At 46.1% G+C, this 12,517-nt stretch overlaps 1 protein-coding gene across 1 annotated transcript in view; it reads right to left on the reverse strand.

The window, feature by feature from the left end:
* TSPAN2 (tetraspanin 2) overlaps positions 1-12,517 on the reverse strand; it is a 45,513-nt gene that overhangs the window by 4,973 nt on the left and 28,023 nt on the right. Inside the window, exons 3-6 of the mRNA XM_036273363.1 lie at positions 10,930-11,027; positions 9,369-9,443; positions 7,783-7,881; positions 5,536-5,607 (exon numbers count right to left, since the gene is read on the reverse strand). Of these exons, the coding sequence (XP_036129256.1) occupies positions 5,536-5,607; positions 7,783-7,881; positions 9,369-9,443; positions 10,930-11,027 (344 nt within the window). The remainder of the gene's footprint in view (positions 1-5,535; positions 5,608-7,782; positions 7,882-9,368; positions 9,444-10,929; positions 11,028-12,517) is intronic.

Genomic DNA, 12,517 nt, shown 5'->3' on the forward strand with positions numbered 1-12,517 from the left:
TTTATTTTTTTGTTACAGATGTTTCTCCTTTTTTCCCCATTGACACCCTCCTCCCAATCCTGTCCCCTCCACCCCCCGACATTATTGTCTATGTCTATTGGTTACCCATACATGCATATAAGTTCTGTAGCCTATCTCTTCCCTCACCCCATCTCCTTCTGAGGTTTGTCAGTCTGTACCCTACTTCTATGTCTCTGGGTCTGTTTTGTTAATCAGCTTGTTTTGTTCTTTATATTCCACAAACAACTGAGATCATGTGATATTTGTCTTTCTCTGATTGGCTTATTTCGCTTAGGATAATACTCTCCAGGTCTCTCCACGTTGTCTCAAAGGATAAGAGATCTTTCTTTCTTACGGCTGCATAGTATTCCATTGTGTATATGTACCATGGCTTTTTAATCCACTCATCTATTGATGGACACTTGGGCTGTTTCCAGATCTTAGCAATTGTAAATAGTGCTGCTATGAAGATAAGGGTACATATATTCTTCCTGATTGGTTTCAGGCTTCTTAGGGTATATTCCTAGAAGTGGGATCACTGGGTCAAATGGCAGATCAATTTTTAATTTTTTAAGAAAATACCATATTGTTTTCCATAGTGGCTACACCAGTCTACATTCCCATCAGCATGTACTAGAGTCCCCTTTTCTCCACACCCTCGCCAGCACTTGTTTGATGATTTGTTGATGGCAGCCATTCTGGCAGGTATAAAATTTTAATTTGCATCTCTCTGATGATTAGTGACATTGAACATTTTTTCATCAGTCTCTTGGCCATTTGTATGTTTTTTTTTTTGGAGAGGTGTCTATTTAGGTCCTCTGCCCATTTTTTAATTGTTTTTTTCTGTCTTCCTTTTGTTGAGTTGTATGAGTACTCTATGTATTTTGGTAATTAACCCCTTGTCTGATGTATCATTCGCAATTATGCTCTCCCATACAGTGGGTTCCTTTTCTATTTTGATGGTTGTTTCTTTTGCTGTGCAGAAGCTTTTTAGTAAGAAAAATACAGGTCAATACTCCTGATGAACACAGATGCCAAAATCCTTAACAAAATATTAGCAAATTGAATCCAGCAATACATCAAAAAGATTATTCACCATGACCAAGTGGGATTCATCCCAGGGATGCAAGGCTGATACAATATTTGCAAATCAATAAATGTGATACACCAAATAAACAAAATGAAAGATAAAACCATATGATCATGTCAATAGATGCTGAAAAAGCATTCAACAGAATCCAGCACCCATTTCTTATAAAAACACTCAGCAATGTGGGAATAGAGGAATTATATCTTGAAATAATAAAGGCCATATATGAAAAACCGACAGCCAACATCATACTCAATGGGCAAAAACCTAAAAGCGTTTCCCTTAAGAACAGGAACAAGACAGGGATGCCCACTTTCGCCACTCTTATTTAACTTAGTACTAGAAGTCTTAACCACAACAATTAGACATGAAGAAAACATAAAAGAAATCCAAATGGGAAAGGAGGAAGTGAAATTGTCATTATTTGCAGATGACATGATATTGTACATAGAAAACCCTAAATACTCCATCAAAAATCTACTGGATTTAATAAATGAATTTGGCAAAGTAGCAGGATAAAAATCAACATCAAGAAATCGACGGCATTCTTATACACCAATGATGAACTCACAGAAAGAGAAACTAAAAAAGCAATCCCATTTACCATTGTGGCAAAAAAATTAAGATACCTAGGAATAAACTTAACCAAAGAAGTAAAGGACCTATTCACGGAAAACTACAGGTCATTGAAAAAAAAAAATAGAAGAGGAAGATATAAAAAAGTGGAAGCACATACCTTGTTCATGGATTGGAAGAATTAACATCATTAAAATGTCCATATTACCCAAAGCAATCTATAGATTCAATGCAATCCCCATCAAAATACCAACGACATATTTCACAAAACTAGAGCAAATACTCCAAAAGTTTATATGGAACCAAAAAGATCCTGAATAGCCACAGCAATATTGAAAAAGAAGATCAAAATAGGAGGGATCACAATACCAGATATCAGGTTATACTACAAAGCCATAGTAGTCAGAACAGTCTGGTACTGTCACAAGAACAGGCATTTAGACCAATGGAACAGAATAGAGAACCTAGAAATTGACTCAAGTCATTATGCTCGATTAATATTTGACAAAGGTAGCAAGAGCCTTTGTCAAATGGTGTTGGGAAAATTGGACAGCTACATGCAAAAAAATGAAGATAGACCATCAACTTACACCATACACAAGAATAAACTCAAAATGGATAAAAGACTTAAATGTGATTTGTGAATCCATAAAAATTCTAGAAGAAAATGTAGGCAACAAAATTTCAGACATTATACGCAGCAGAATTTTCACTGATGCAACGCCTAAAGCAAGAGAGACAAAGGAAAAAATGAGCCCCTTGTTTTTGTATTTTCATTTATTGTTTAAAGGACTTTCTATATACTTGATCCAATTTACTATACAACGTAGGCATTACCTAGTAAAAAGCTAGAAAGTCTATACGGGTTCAAGTTAAAGGAAAGCCAAATATTGGGAGCTAAAGGGCCATTCTTTTCTCTGGTACCTGGGCTTGGTGGGTCACTAGCCTTTCATATGTGTCCCATAGAGACATGGCAGGGCAGGTTCAAAGACCCCTCATGGATGAGGGAAAACTGAACAGGGAGCAGAATAGATCACTTATAATTGAAATTACTTTCTCCAGCTTCTATTTGAAGTCCCCTTATACAGAGAGGTTGGCTTTTAATCCAATCTTGTGTCTAGTCTGTCCAACTTATCACTTTGATACCCACAAAAGCTATATGAAACCCTTACCACTATCTTATCACACTTCATTCATTCATCATTCACATGTGTCCTATCATACCTCATTCATTCATCATTCACATGTGTCCTATCATACCTCATTCATTCATCATTCACATGTGTCCTATCATACCTCATTCATTCATCATTCACATGTGTCCTATCATACCTCATTCATTCATCATTGCCTCGTCTGTCTCCTCACTGGTGTCTGCCTACTCCTCCTAGTTTCCTTATTTGGCAGCTCTTCGTGGGCCCATTCTTACACGTTGTTGTTTCCAGAGTTCTGTCCTTGTTTTTTTCTCCAAACCTAATGCAGCAGATACAGTCTACAGCTTTAAGTCCCCAAACCTCTCTCCTGAGCTGCAAACCAGGTTTTCCAATGGCTTGCTGGGTGTTTCCACTTGGAAGTCCCACTGGCTCCTCCAAATCTCTGGGTGAAATACTAAACTCACTTTTTCTTTTCCCTCCAAAATTTGCTTCTTCTTCTCTATTCCTCATCTCATTCGATTATACCATCATCGCTGCAGATGGTGAAGCCAGAGCCCAGCAGGAGATCTGTCTTCTCTCAGGTCTAACTGGTCACCCGGTCCCACAGATTTCACTTTCTAACAGGCTTTTTCTCTCCATTCCTGCTCCTCTGTCCAGCTTGTTACCAGTTAGCATCTCCCGCCTTCCCAGCTGGTGTCCTCGGCTCCAGGTTGTTCATCTCCCATCAGTTCTCCATATGCTACTGCAGCAAACTCCTGGAAACGCCAAGGCCATCCCGGAGCCCACCTTCCGGTTTCCTAAGCAGACAGCGTGAAGTCCGGACTCTGGCTTCAACGAGGAGTCGAGGCTCTTCCAGAACAGGTCCCTCTTCTTCTAAGGACTCATCTCTGCAGGCACTGGGACTTCCAGCCCTCCGCGCTGCCTGCACCTTCCTGGGTGCAACTACCTTCTCTTGCCTCCATGCTTTTGCCCCGTGTCCTTTACCTGGAACACTCATTCTCTTGTTTACTGAACTATTCACCCTTCAAAGTTCATCGTGAGCGTCGGGCCAGGGGAGCCTCCCGTGCGCCCCCAGGTCCCTGCCCCCGGCTGAGTCTCACGTGCTGTCTGTGGGGTGATGCTCCCTGCACGTCTCCTCAGCCACCGGGGCACTTGAGGGCAGCGGGTGTGTCTTCTTCACTTCATCCGACTCGGAAGGACGCAGTCAGTGTTTGGTGGACGATTCACAACACACGCTGGGACGGAAATCTCATCCCGCCCTTCACGGCTGAAAGCCTCAGGCATCACCGTCGTGGTTCCCACATCCTCACATTCCCTCGTTCCCACACTACCTGCGTTTTCCCTCCGCTGTCCTGCACGTGCGGCCAACGCCATCAGCGATCTTCAAGCACCAAATCCACCCGCTTACTTCCAGCCTTCCTCTTCTTGTCCTCTTCCCAGCATTTGACTTTGTGGACAAGCCAGCTCCTCCCTCGTGTCCCAGGCGCGATTGTCGCTGGGCTCTCCCTGACTGCGACTCCTCCTTCAGTCTCGCTCCGGCTCCTTGTCCTCAGCTTACCCCTTGATCGACACTGTCTCACCCACTCTTTCCTTATTCCACACTCTCTCCCTGGGTCCCTGTCCATGCCCACGGCTTTAGCCACCACCAATGTGCTGGGGTTCCTCTACCTGTCTTCAGTGCAGATTACTGGCAAGTCCCCCAGCACCTGGAGTGCAAGCTTGACCAAGGCTGAAGCTGTCACCTGCACCCAGGACCTGCTCCTTTCCCTACACTCGCCTCACTCAGTGGTGGAGGCCCGCCCTCCCCTGCCCCCCCGCCCCCCCCCCCTCCAGCAGCCTGAGGTCTGGCCTTCGGCCCTCCCTCCCGCGCAGGCCCGATTCATTGCCCAGGCCTGTGGTTCGCCCCCGAACATCTCTCAGTCTGTTGCTCCCTCTCCTTCCCACTGTTGTGACTTGCTCTAAGCCCTCATCCCCTCTTACCAGGGTGACCACAGGTGTCACCTAAGTGGCCTCCGTTAATCTCGAACCTTCTACTCTACCAGGCACACCCAGCAGCCTAAGTACTCTTTCTTCAATACACAACTGATGTTAATCCTCTGCGTGTCCCAAGCTTCCAGGTGTGAAATCATGCTGTTGCCCGCTTCTCCAAAAATGTTCCTCACCATCCCCGCTGGACTCCTGTTCTGCAGTCCTGGAGTGTCATACTGCCGCGCCTCTCCCCTGCTGCTCGCTGGGCCTAGAGTGACCTTCCTGTCAAAACTCAGCTCAAGGAGCCCATCCTCTGGGCCGCTGTCCTAACCCCACCCTGCACCGCACTCCACGCAGAGATCAGGACAGCGCCATCGCTCCCGACCGGTCTGCGAGGCCACTGAGGAAGGGACCATGTGTTTTTCAGAGTTCTCAGAAGCTGGCACAATGCCCGACACACAGCACTTAATAGTCGCATGTGTCAGCGCTGTGCCTGCTGTGGAGTGGCGTGGCCAGCATTCCTGGGTGGCACCCCTGGTCCCGGTGAGCTTCATTAATGCCACAGCATCTTCATTGTGCCGCAGGGTCCCGGGACACTGGCACTCACACTGATTCCCTTATCTCACAAAGAATAAAGCGAAGGCCCAGAGGCACTGGGAGAGGGCCTCCCAGAATGACAGGCTCCATCCAGAAGGCAAAACCCAGCTTACACTACAGGCAGGAGAGGACCCTGCGGGACAAGCTTACCTTGTGTCCTGGAAGCTCCTTTGGGCACGTGGGCTGGACTTGTTCAGAACTTTCTTTTCCACAGCACTGAAACTAGAGAGTCAGAAAAGAGTTTTTAGGACACGGGAGAGAGAAGCTGCAGCTGCAAGTCTGGGAGCCACTGCTAAGGACCGGGTGTCGCGGTAGCAAAGCAGCTACAAGGCCCAGTCCTGCCACCCAGACCGCCATTTCTGGAAAGAGAGCAGAGTCACATAATTGTGCAGGCAGAACAAGAAAATGCCTTCTCCGAAGCTGTCTGCGCTCTCTGATGGGAAGTGACTCAAGGCAACCCAAACAAGGCAAGAAGTTAATTTCAGTGTCTGTGTAAACTGCTGCTTTTTAGACAGGAATTGGGCCTTTAGATTGTTTTCTTTCAGCCTGGGAGTAATTTAACCTGCTGAGTAGCTCAAGTTTTATGAGTTTCGGTAAGGGCTCGTTAACTGGGGACAGTCTGGGATGGAGTGGAGGAATGGCCACAGTCAACTCCAGGGTTAAAAGATCAGGGCTTGGAGACGGGCCAGCAAACAGGTGTCCTGCCTGCGGGCTGGTCCTTCAAAGACAAAGGAACCTGTGTGCAGCTTGATCTCCTTGGGGTGGCCGAGGCTGCACAGGATAAATGGTTGGCACCTTCCAGGACATCCCCGTGACAGACAAGAACTGGGCTACCTGAGAACACCTGGCCCAGAGGCTCACACTTGCTTCTCTGTGTCACAGTGGTTAAGAGGTCAACACGACTCTGTGAGCCTTCCTTGATCAGCTGCATACAGCTCTGAGCTGTGCACCGATGGCAGGACTTCCCAGAAGAAAAGGAGCCGCTGACCCAGGCGCCCCTTTATTTCACGAATAAGCGAGCCCAGCATCCAGGGTCAGAGAACTTACTCGAGGTTACAAAACTGTCCAGAGGCCCAGCTGCAGCTAAGAATGAGCTTTTCTGACTTGAAGGTCATGGTTGTCTGTGTTACTCCACAACGCCACCCTTGGAGAGAAGCTGATGTGTATTTGGGCTGCTTCCTGGGCGTTCTTGTTTGTGCTCTTTTGTCTCTTTGGGGCACCTGTCCTGACTTCCTCGTGTGAACCCTGTGTGTTGGGCCTCTGCCTCTTCCAGGTTCCATGTACTGTGTGAGCTTGGCTCCCACGGGGGCAGACCCGCTGTGCTGCGGCTGGGCCTCGCTGGATTTATTTATTTATGTGTTTGTTTTCAAAATTGACCAAAAAGAACATTTTATTTCTTCCTTAGTGTTTTGAAAAGTAGGCTTATACAATTATAGAACCCTCTATATAAAAGCCAAATAAAAATTACAACTCTGGAAAACATAAAACAATATAGTTTTGTATTATTATATTTGTTAGTCTTTGTGAATTAAAGCTGTTGCTTAAATATCATGGCAAATAATTAATAAATATGCAAATAATATATATAATGATATGAATCCCTGAACATCTCTTTAGGGTGGGAAAATAGCATGAACAAAATTTAGTAAGAAACTCTTGAATAGGAAAATTCCTTTTTTTTTTTTGTTTAGTCCTCACCTGAGGATACTTTTTCCAGTGATTAAAAAAATTTTTTTTTCTTTATTGATTTTAGAGAGAAAAGAAGAGGGGGGGGGAGAGAGAGAGAGAGAGAGAAACATTGATGAGAGAGAAAATCAACTGGCCGCCTCCTTCATGCCTCCCACTGGGGATTTGGCCCACAATCTGGGCATGCGCCCCTACTGGGAACTGAACTCGCAACCTCTTGGTGCATGGGTCAATGCTCAACCACTGAGCCACACTGGCCGGGCTCCAGTGATTTTTTAGAGACAGTGTAAGGGAAGGGAGAGTAGGAGAGTAAGAGAGAGAGAAACATTAATGTGAGAGAGACATATCAATCAGTTGCCTCCTGCACACATCTGGACCGGGGTCAGGAATCAAACCTGAAACCCAGGTATGTGCCCTTGACTGGGAATCAAACTGGTAACCGATCCTTCTAGCCACTGAACTATGCAGCCCAGGGCATGATACAGGAAAATTCTTTACAGGTGTTTTTCAATAGTAAACTTACTATATTAGTAGATGTGTATATATATGCACATAGAAATACATGTACACATATGTATATATACACATATATACACTATAACATATACTTTATAAAAGTTATGCAATATCACATGCATTTTATTTTTAATCCAGGTGATCAGAGGTCTTCTTTAGAAGATGCGATTTGAAGGAAAAAGTAAAGTTACTCACTGTTGAGTGGAAGGTGATGAGAGTCCCATTTCCCATTCCCTTGTCTTTAAGGTAATCATTATAAGCCTCTTCATACAAGGTCTGGACATGTCGTATAGCCTGAAAAATGCCAGGAATACCGAGAGGACAGTGAGCAGGAAGTTTCACGAGTCCTCCTATCATCAAAAAAAAAAAACCCCTCTTCCTTACCCTTCAAAAATACAGCCTTTCCTTATGTTTATCCATATTTTAAAATAGTTCTGCATATATGCAACAGATCATTGGTTCTAAGAAACTTCTGAAGCTGGAACGATAGACTAACCATGAATAATTCTGTAGACTAGAAAGACTTCTTAGAGTGGTGGTTCTGGAACCTGAATGGACATCAGCATCAGCTGGACCCCAGGCTTCTGGGAGACCCAGGTGACTGATGCCCAGCTGGAGTCGGGACCTCTGCTGCGTGGTACCCCTGGTTACAAGTTCTCAGGTCTTTTCATAACATAGTATCAAAGGTTCATGACCAGGGAAAACTGTTTCAGCATTCAAATATCACACGAAGTGTGGAGAATTATTTTTCTAGTATAAAGGCATGAGACCCCAAATCCATAGAAATCTCAAACAATTATAAGAACAATTCGTCTAACCTACAAATATAATCAGCCACTTTAGGAAAATTCCAAATGAGGTGATATTTACATATTCTACATGGTTGCCATTTTAAAAAATCTAAAATAATTTCATGAACACAATATTGACAGCACGTGAATGTATGTGAAATACAGTAAACTTAAGATTCTATTCTTCTGCCTGTTCCTTTTCACCCTCCTTTCTCACAGTGTGCTTTAACCTCCAAAAGACCATTTCCTCTGTGGGTTCTCCTGATGGTCTAGTCTGGGCACCTACAGTTTGAGCACAAATATATATAAACTGGCTTTACCAGCTCACAGAGGTGACGGCTTTAGCCTTCGAGGGTGACAGGGCCTCTGTCTTTGCCAAGCCCTAAGGACAAATGATGATCTCAGGTATGAGAATTTGTGTTCTTCCACAACCTTCTTTCTTATGTCTATAATCTGACCTCTGTTCTATTTCAAACAAGATAATCTTACTAGAGATCCTTTAAAAAGAAACACAGACCGCCCGGCCGGTGTGGCTCAGTGGTTGAGCATTGACACATGCACCAAGAGGTCGCCAGTTTGATTCCCGGTCGGGGCACATGCCCAGGTTGTGGGCCTGACCCCAGTGTGGGGCATGCAGGAGGCGGCCATTCAATGTTCTCTCTCATCAATGTTTCTATCTCTCTCTCTCTCCCTTCTTCTCTCTCTAAAGTCAATTAAAATGAAAAAATAAATAAATAAAAAGAAACACAGACCCTTTATATATCTAATGAAAGCTAGGCACTACCCCCTGAAAAGTGTAAGCTCGTATGTGCACACTCACATGCTCAGTTCCATACACCGCTTCTAGGCCAAAGAGTTCTACGTGAACAATCTTTGTGGGGGTCATTTGGATTTGTAATATCACTGTGGGTATCAATATCCTCATATCCTTTGCCATAATGAGAACATTTTAACCATTCTAAAAAGAAATTGTAAGTCATTTTTACTTACCACACCCTTGCCTATGAAAGCAAACACTCCAGTGGTTACTTCAGCAGCAAATATCACTAGTAGGCAAGTGAAAAACTGCAGAGAAGATACTAACATCATTAATTCAATACCTTTTCAATTTATTTAGCCTCTTTGATTCTGGTTCCACTTGAAAGCCATTAGGCAAAGTTGTAACTTTGAATTGATCTAGCAGGAAGGATTTGTCCCTCAGTTCCCTTAGTTTGTTCATTCATTCACTCATTAATTCATTGAGTAATTGTTTATTGAACATTTACTCTGTGCCAGGTACTGTTCTTAGTGCTGGGTGTACAGTGATGAATAAGATAAGATCCCCATGCCTCATAGGAGAAGATATGATAAATAAAGCAATAAAAAAGTTGAGTAAGATAATTTCAGATAGTGATATAGAAATCCCACCATCTCGAACAGTGCCTGGCACCTGTGTTCAGTGAACATTTGATGAATAAAAGAGGCTCTATAAAAATATAAAATAAGGGCAGGTAGTGGAGAGTGACTGTTGGGACCTGGCTTTGGGAGAGTGGGACCCGAGACTGTGCAGTCTGGAAGCGTCTCTGAGGAGGCGGCAATGCAGGTGAAGGTGTCCTGGACAGACTTCTGCTCTGGTCTGCTCTGATCTAACTAAGCTCAATGATAAACAAATCCGAGAGACGTTCAGCAGGGGAAAGAGGATGGAGGGCGAGGAAATGAGTTACAGTCATCCCTCGTTCATCGCGGTTAATCGGTTCCAGACTCTAGCGGTTGCACCTGGCGTTGAAGGATTCCTGGGGTGCTCGAATACTTAGGCCTACAGTCCATACGTGCAGTGATTTTAATTGCAATTGTAATGCAGGGGTGTATAATTGACTCAGACAACTGAGCGCGCGCTGTATCATTTTCACTGTCTCCATCCACTTTTTAATGAATATATTTGAAAAAAACACAAAAGAGTGAAGCGGCAAAGTCGAAGCGGGCAGCGGCGAGGACGACAGTGGATGTTTTACAGTGAAACCCAAAGGCCGCACTGAGCAGGGCCAGGCTGCCCAGCAGGCCTGCTGTCTCTGCCTCCTGTGGGGAGATCAAAACGTCCTCTCGTCCTGCCCTCCTCCCTTCTCCTCTTAGGTCACACTGGCCCTGGGTGTACAGCAGGTAACAGAAAGACCCCCCCCCCCCCTTTTAAAGAGGCTGCTTGTTAAAACGAGCCTCCAGAGGGAGGGCGGCGGATGCTGCTGAACAGCGGTGCCTTTCCCGCAGACGACCGCGCCCGGGCTGTAGGAACTTCCACCCGCTCATATATATTTTAAAGAACAATTACTTTTGGCCCTGTCAATTATTAGGCACTTTTCCTCCAAAGCATCTTCATACTAAGACCTCATCCCCGCGGACTTTCCATATGAGGCAGGGACAAAGATAACACTGTCCTTATGCAGGGGACGAGGAACGAGACTCCCGCAGAGGGGTGACTGCCCAGGTCCCAGTGGGTCGGAAAGAGCTGGCGCTGGAGCCAGGCGTGGGGCTCCCTTCGGGCCAGCCTCCTTCTCCTCTCGCCCCTGGCGCCACTTACGGATCCGAGCACACACTGCGACTCCCGCATGGCTCCGCAGCACCCGAAGAAGCCCACAGCCATCATCAGGGCGCCGGCTCCGACCAGCACGTACAGCCCTGCGGGGAAGAGGGCGGAGGGGACGCTGAGCCCCGGCGGCCCTGCCACCGCGCTCCCCGTGTCCCCGTGTCCGCAGGGCAGGACCCCGGACTGTTAGTAATATAATGGGCACCTGCGGAAGGCTTGCTGCGCCCTCACTCACCCGAGTTAACCGCGCAAGGCTCCTGGGGGTGGGCTCCGGTTATTCCCAGCGCGTAAAGACAGCCGCGCAGAGGTGAGGGGCCCGCTCAGGCACAGGCCCAGCAAGGACTGGACACTGGCTCTGTCCCATCCCCATGGCGCCTGCTCTTAACCATCCCACAGTCCTCCTAGATGCCAGGCACTTCACCTTTCAGGTCCCCACCACCCCTGGAAAGGGGGTATTGCTACCATTGGTGTGAAATTGATGACACAGAGTCAGGAGCCAGGGTCACCAGAGCTGGGACACCACCCAAACCTCCCTAGGCCCCTTGCCTCCCACGCAGTCTGGAATTAATGGCTGTCTCCATCCCGTGAGAGGCCCCAGGACACAGTGTCTGGGAGGGAAGGGGGCTGATGGTCTGCCCAGGCGCAGATGAGGAAGCAGGGACAGGATGGGACAAAAGAGGGGGCTTTTGGGTAAGGGGAGTGGGGGGGACACGGCAATGAGATTTTGTATGAATTATAAACTTTGGAGGGCAACACCATATACACTGGACTAGTGGAAGGTCGTGTTACAAGAATAGCCATAGAGCCATGGCCAATTTGACTCAGTGGTTAGAGTGTGGCCTGTGGTCCAGAGAGACCGGGGTTCGGTTCCCGCTCAGGGCATGAACCTCGAATGCAATTTGTCCCATGAACCTCGAATGCAATTTGTCCCTGGCCCTGGTTGGGGTTGTGTGGGTGGCAGCCACTTGATGTGTATCTCTCACATCAATGTTTCTCTCTCTCTTCTTCCCTCTCTCCCTCCGGCTCTATCTGAAGATAAATGCAAAAATGTCCTCAGGTGAGGATAAAAAATAAATAAATAAGAAAAGAAAAGAATAGCCACAGAGGGGAGGCGAGAAGGTAATATCACCAAACAATGCTATTATTAACATAACACTAGCTACCTATGAAGGGCTCATTTTCTCCAGGCACTGTTCTGAGCACTTAGCAGGTGTATTCATTTAATCTTCACAAAGCAGATACACCATTATTATCTCCATTTTTTAGACAGAGGAACTGGTCTCCAAAAGGTTAAGCAATTTGCCCAAGATCATCGAGCTGGGATAAAAATATCCATCTCGTGGCCGACTTCCTAGCCTGCCTCTCCAGCATAATAGCAGCCTTAACGCGGGTGGGAGTTTCACTGACTACCAGAGTCAGGCCACAGGAACAGTTGTTCTCCCAGAGAAAGAAAAGGGCAGAGATGTTCTTGTTCTGAGAGAAATGAAGCCAAGTCTTTTCTTATTTCCTCCTCTGATCCTGCGATAAGTTAGAACACAATACAAGGCTGGGCACTTGACTTGCTTAAAAAAAATGCCGTTCA

Source organism: Molossus molossus, unplaced genomic scaffold, assembly GCF_014108415.1.
Source record: "Molossus molossus isolate mMolMol1 unplaced genomic scaffold, mMolMol1.p scaffold_m16_p_20, whole genome shotgun sequence".
NCBI lineage: Eukaryota > Metazoa > Chordata > Mammalia > Chiroptera > Molossidae > Molossus > Molossus molossus.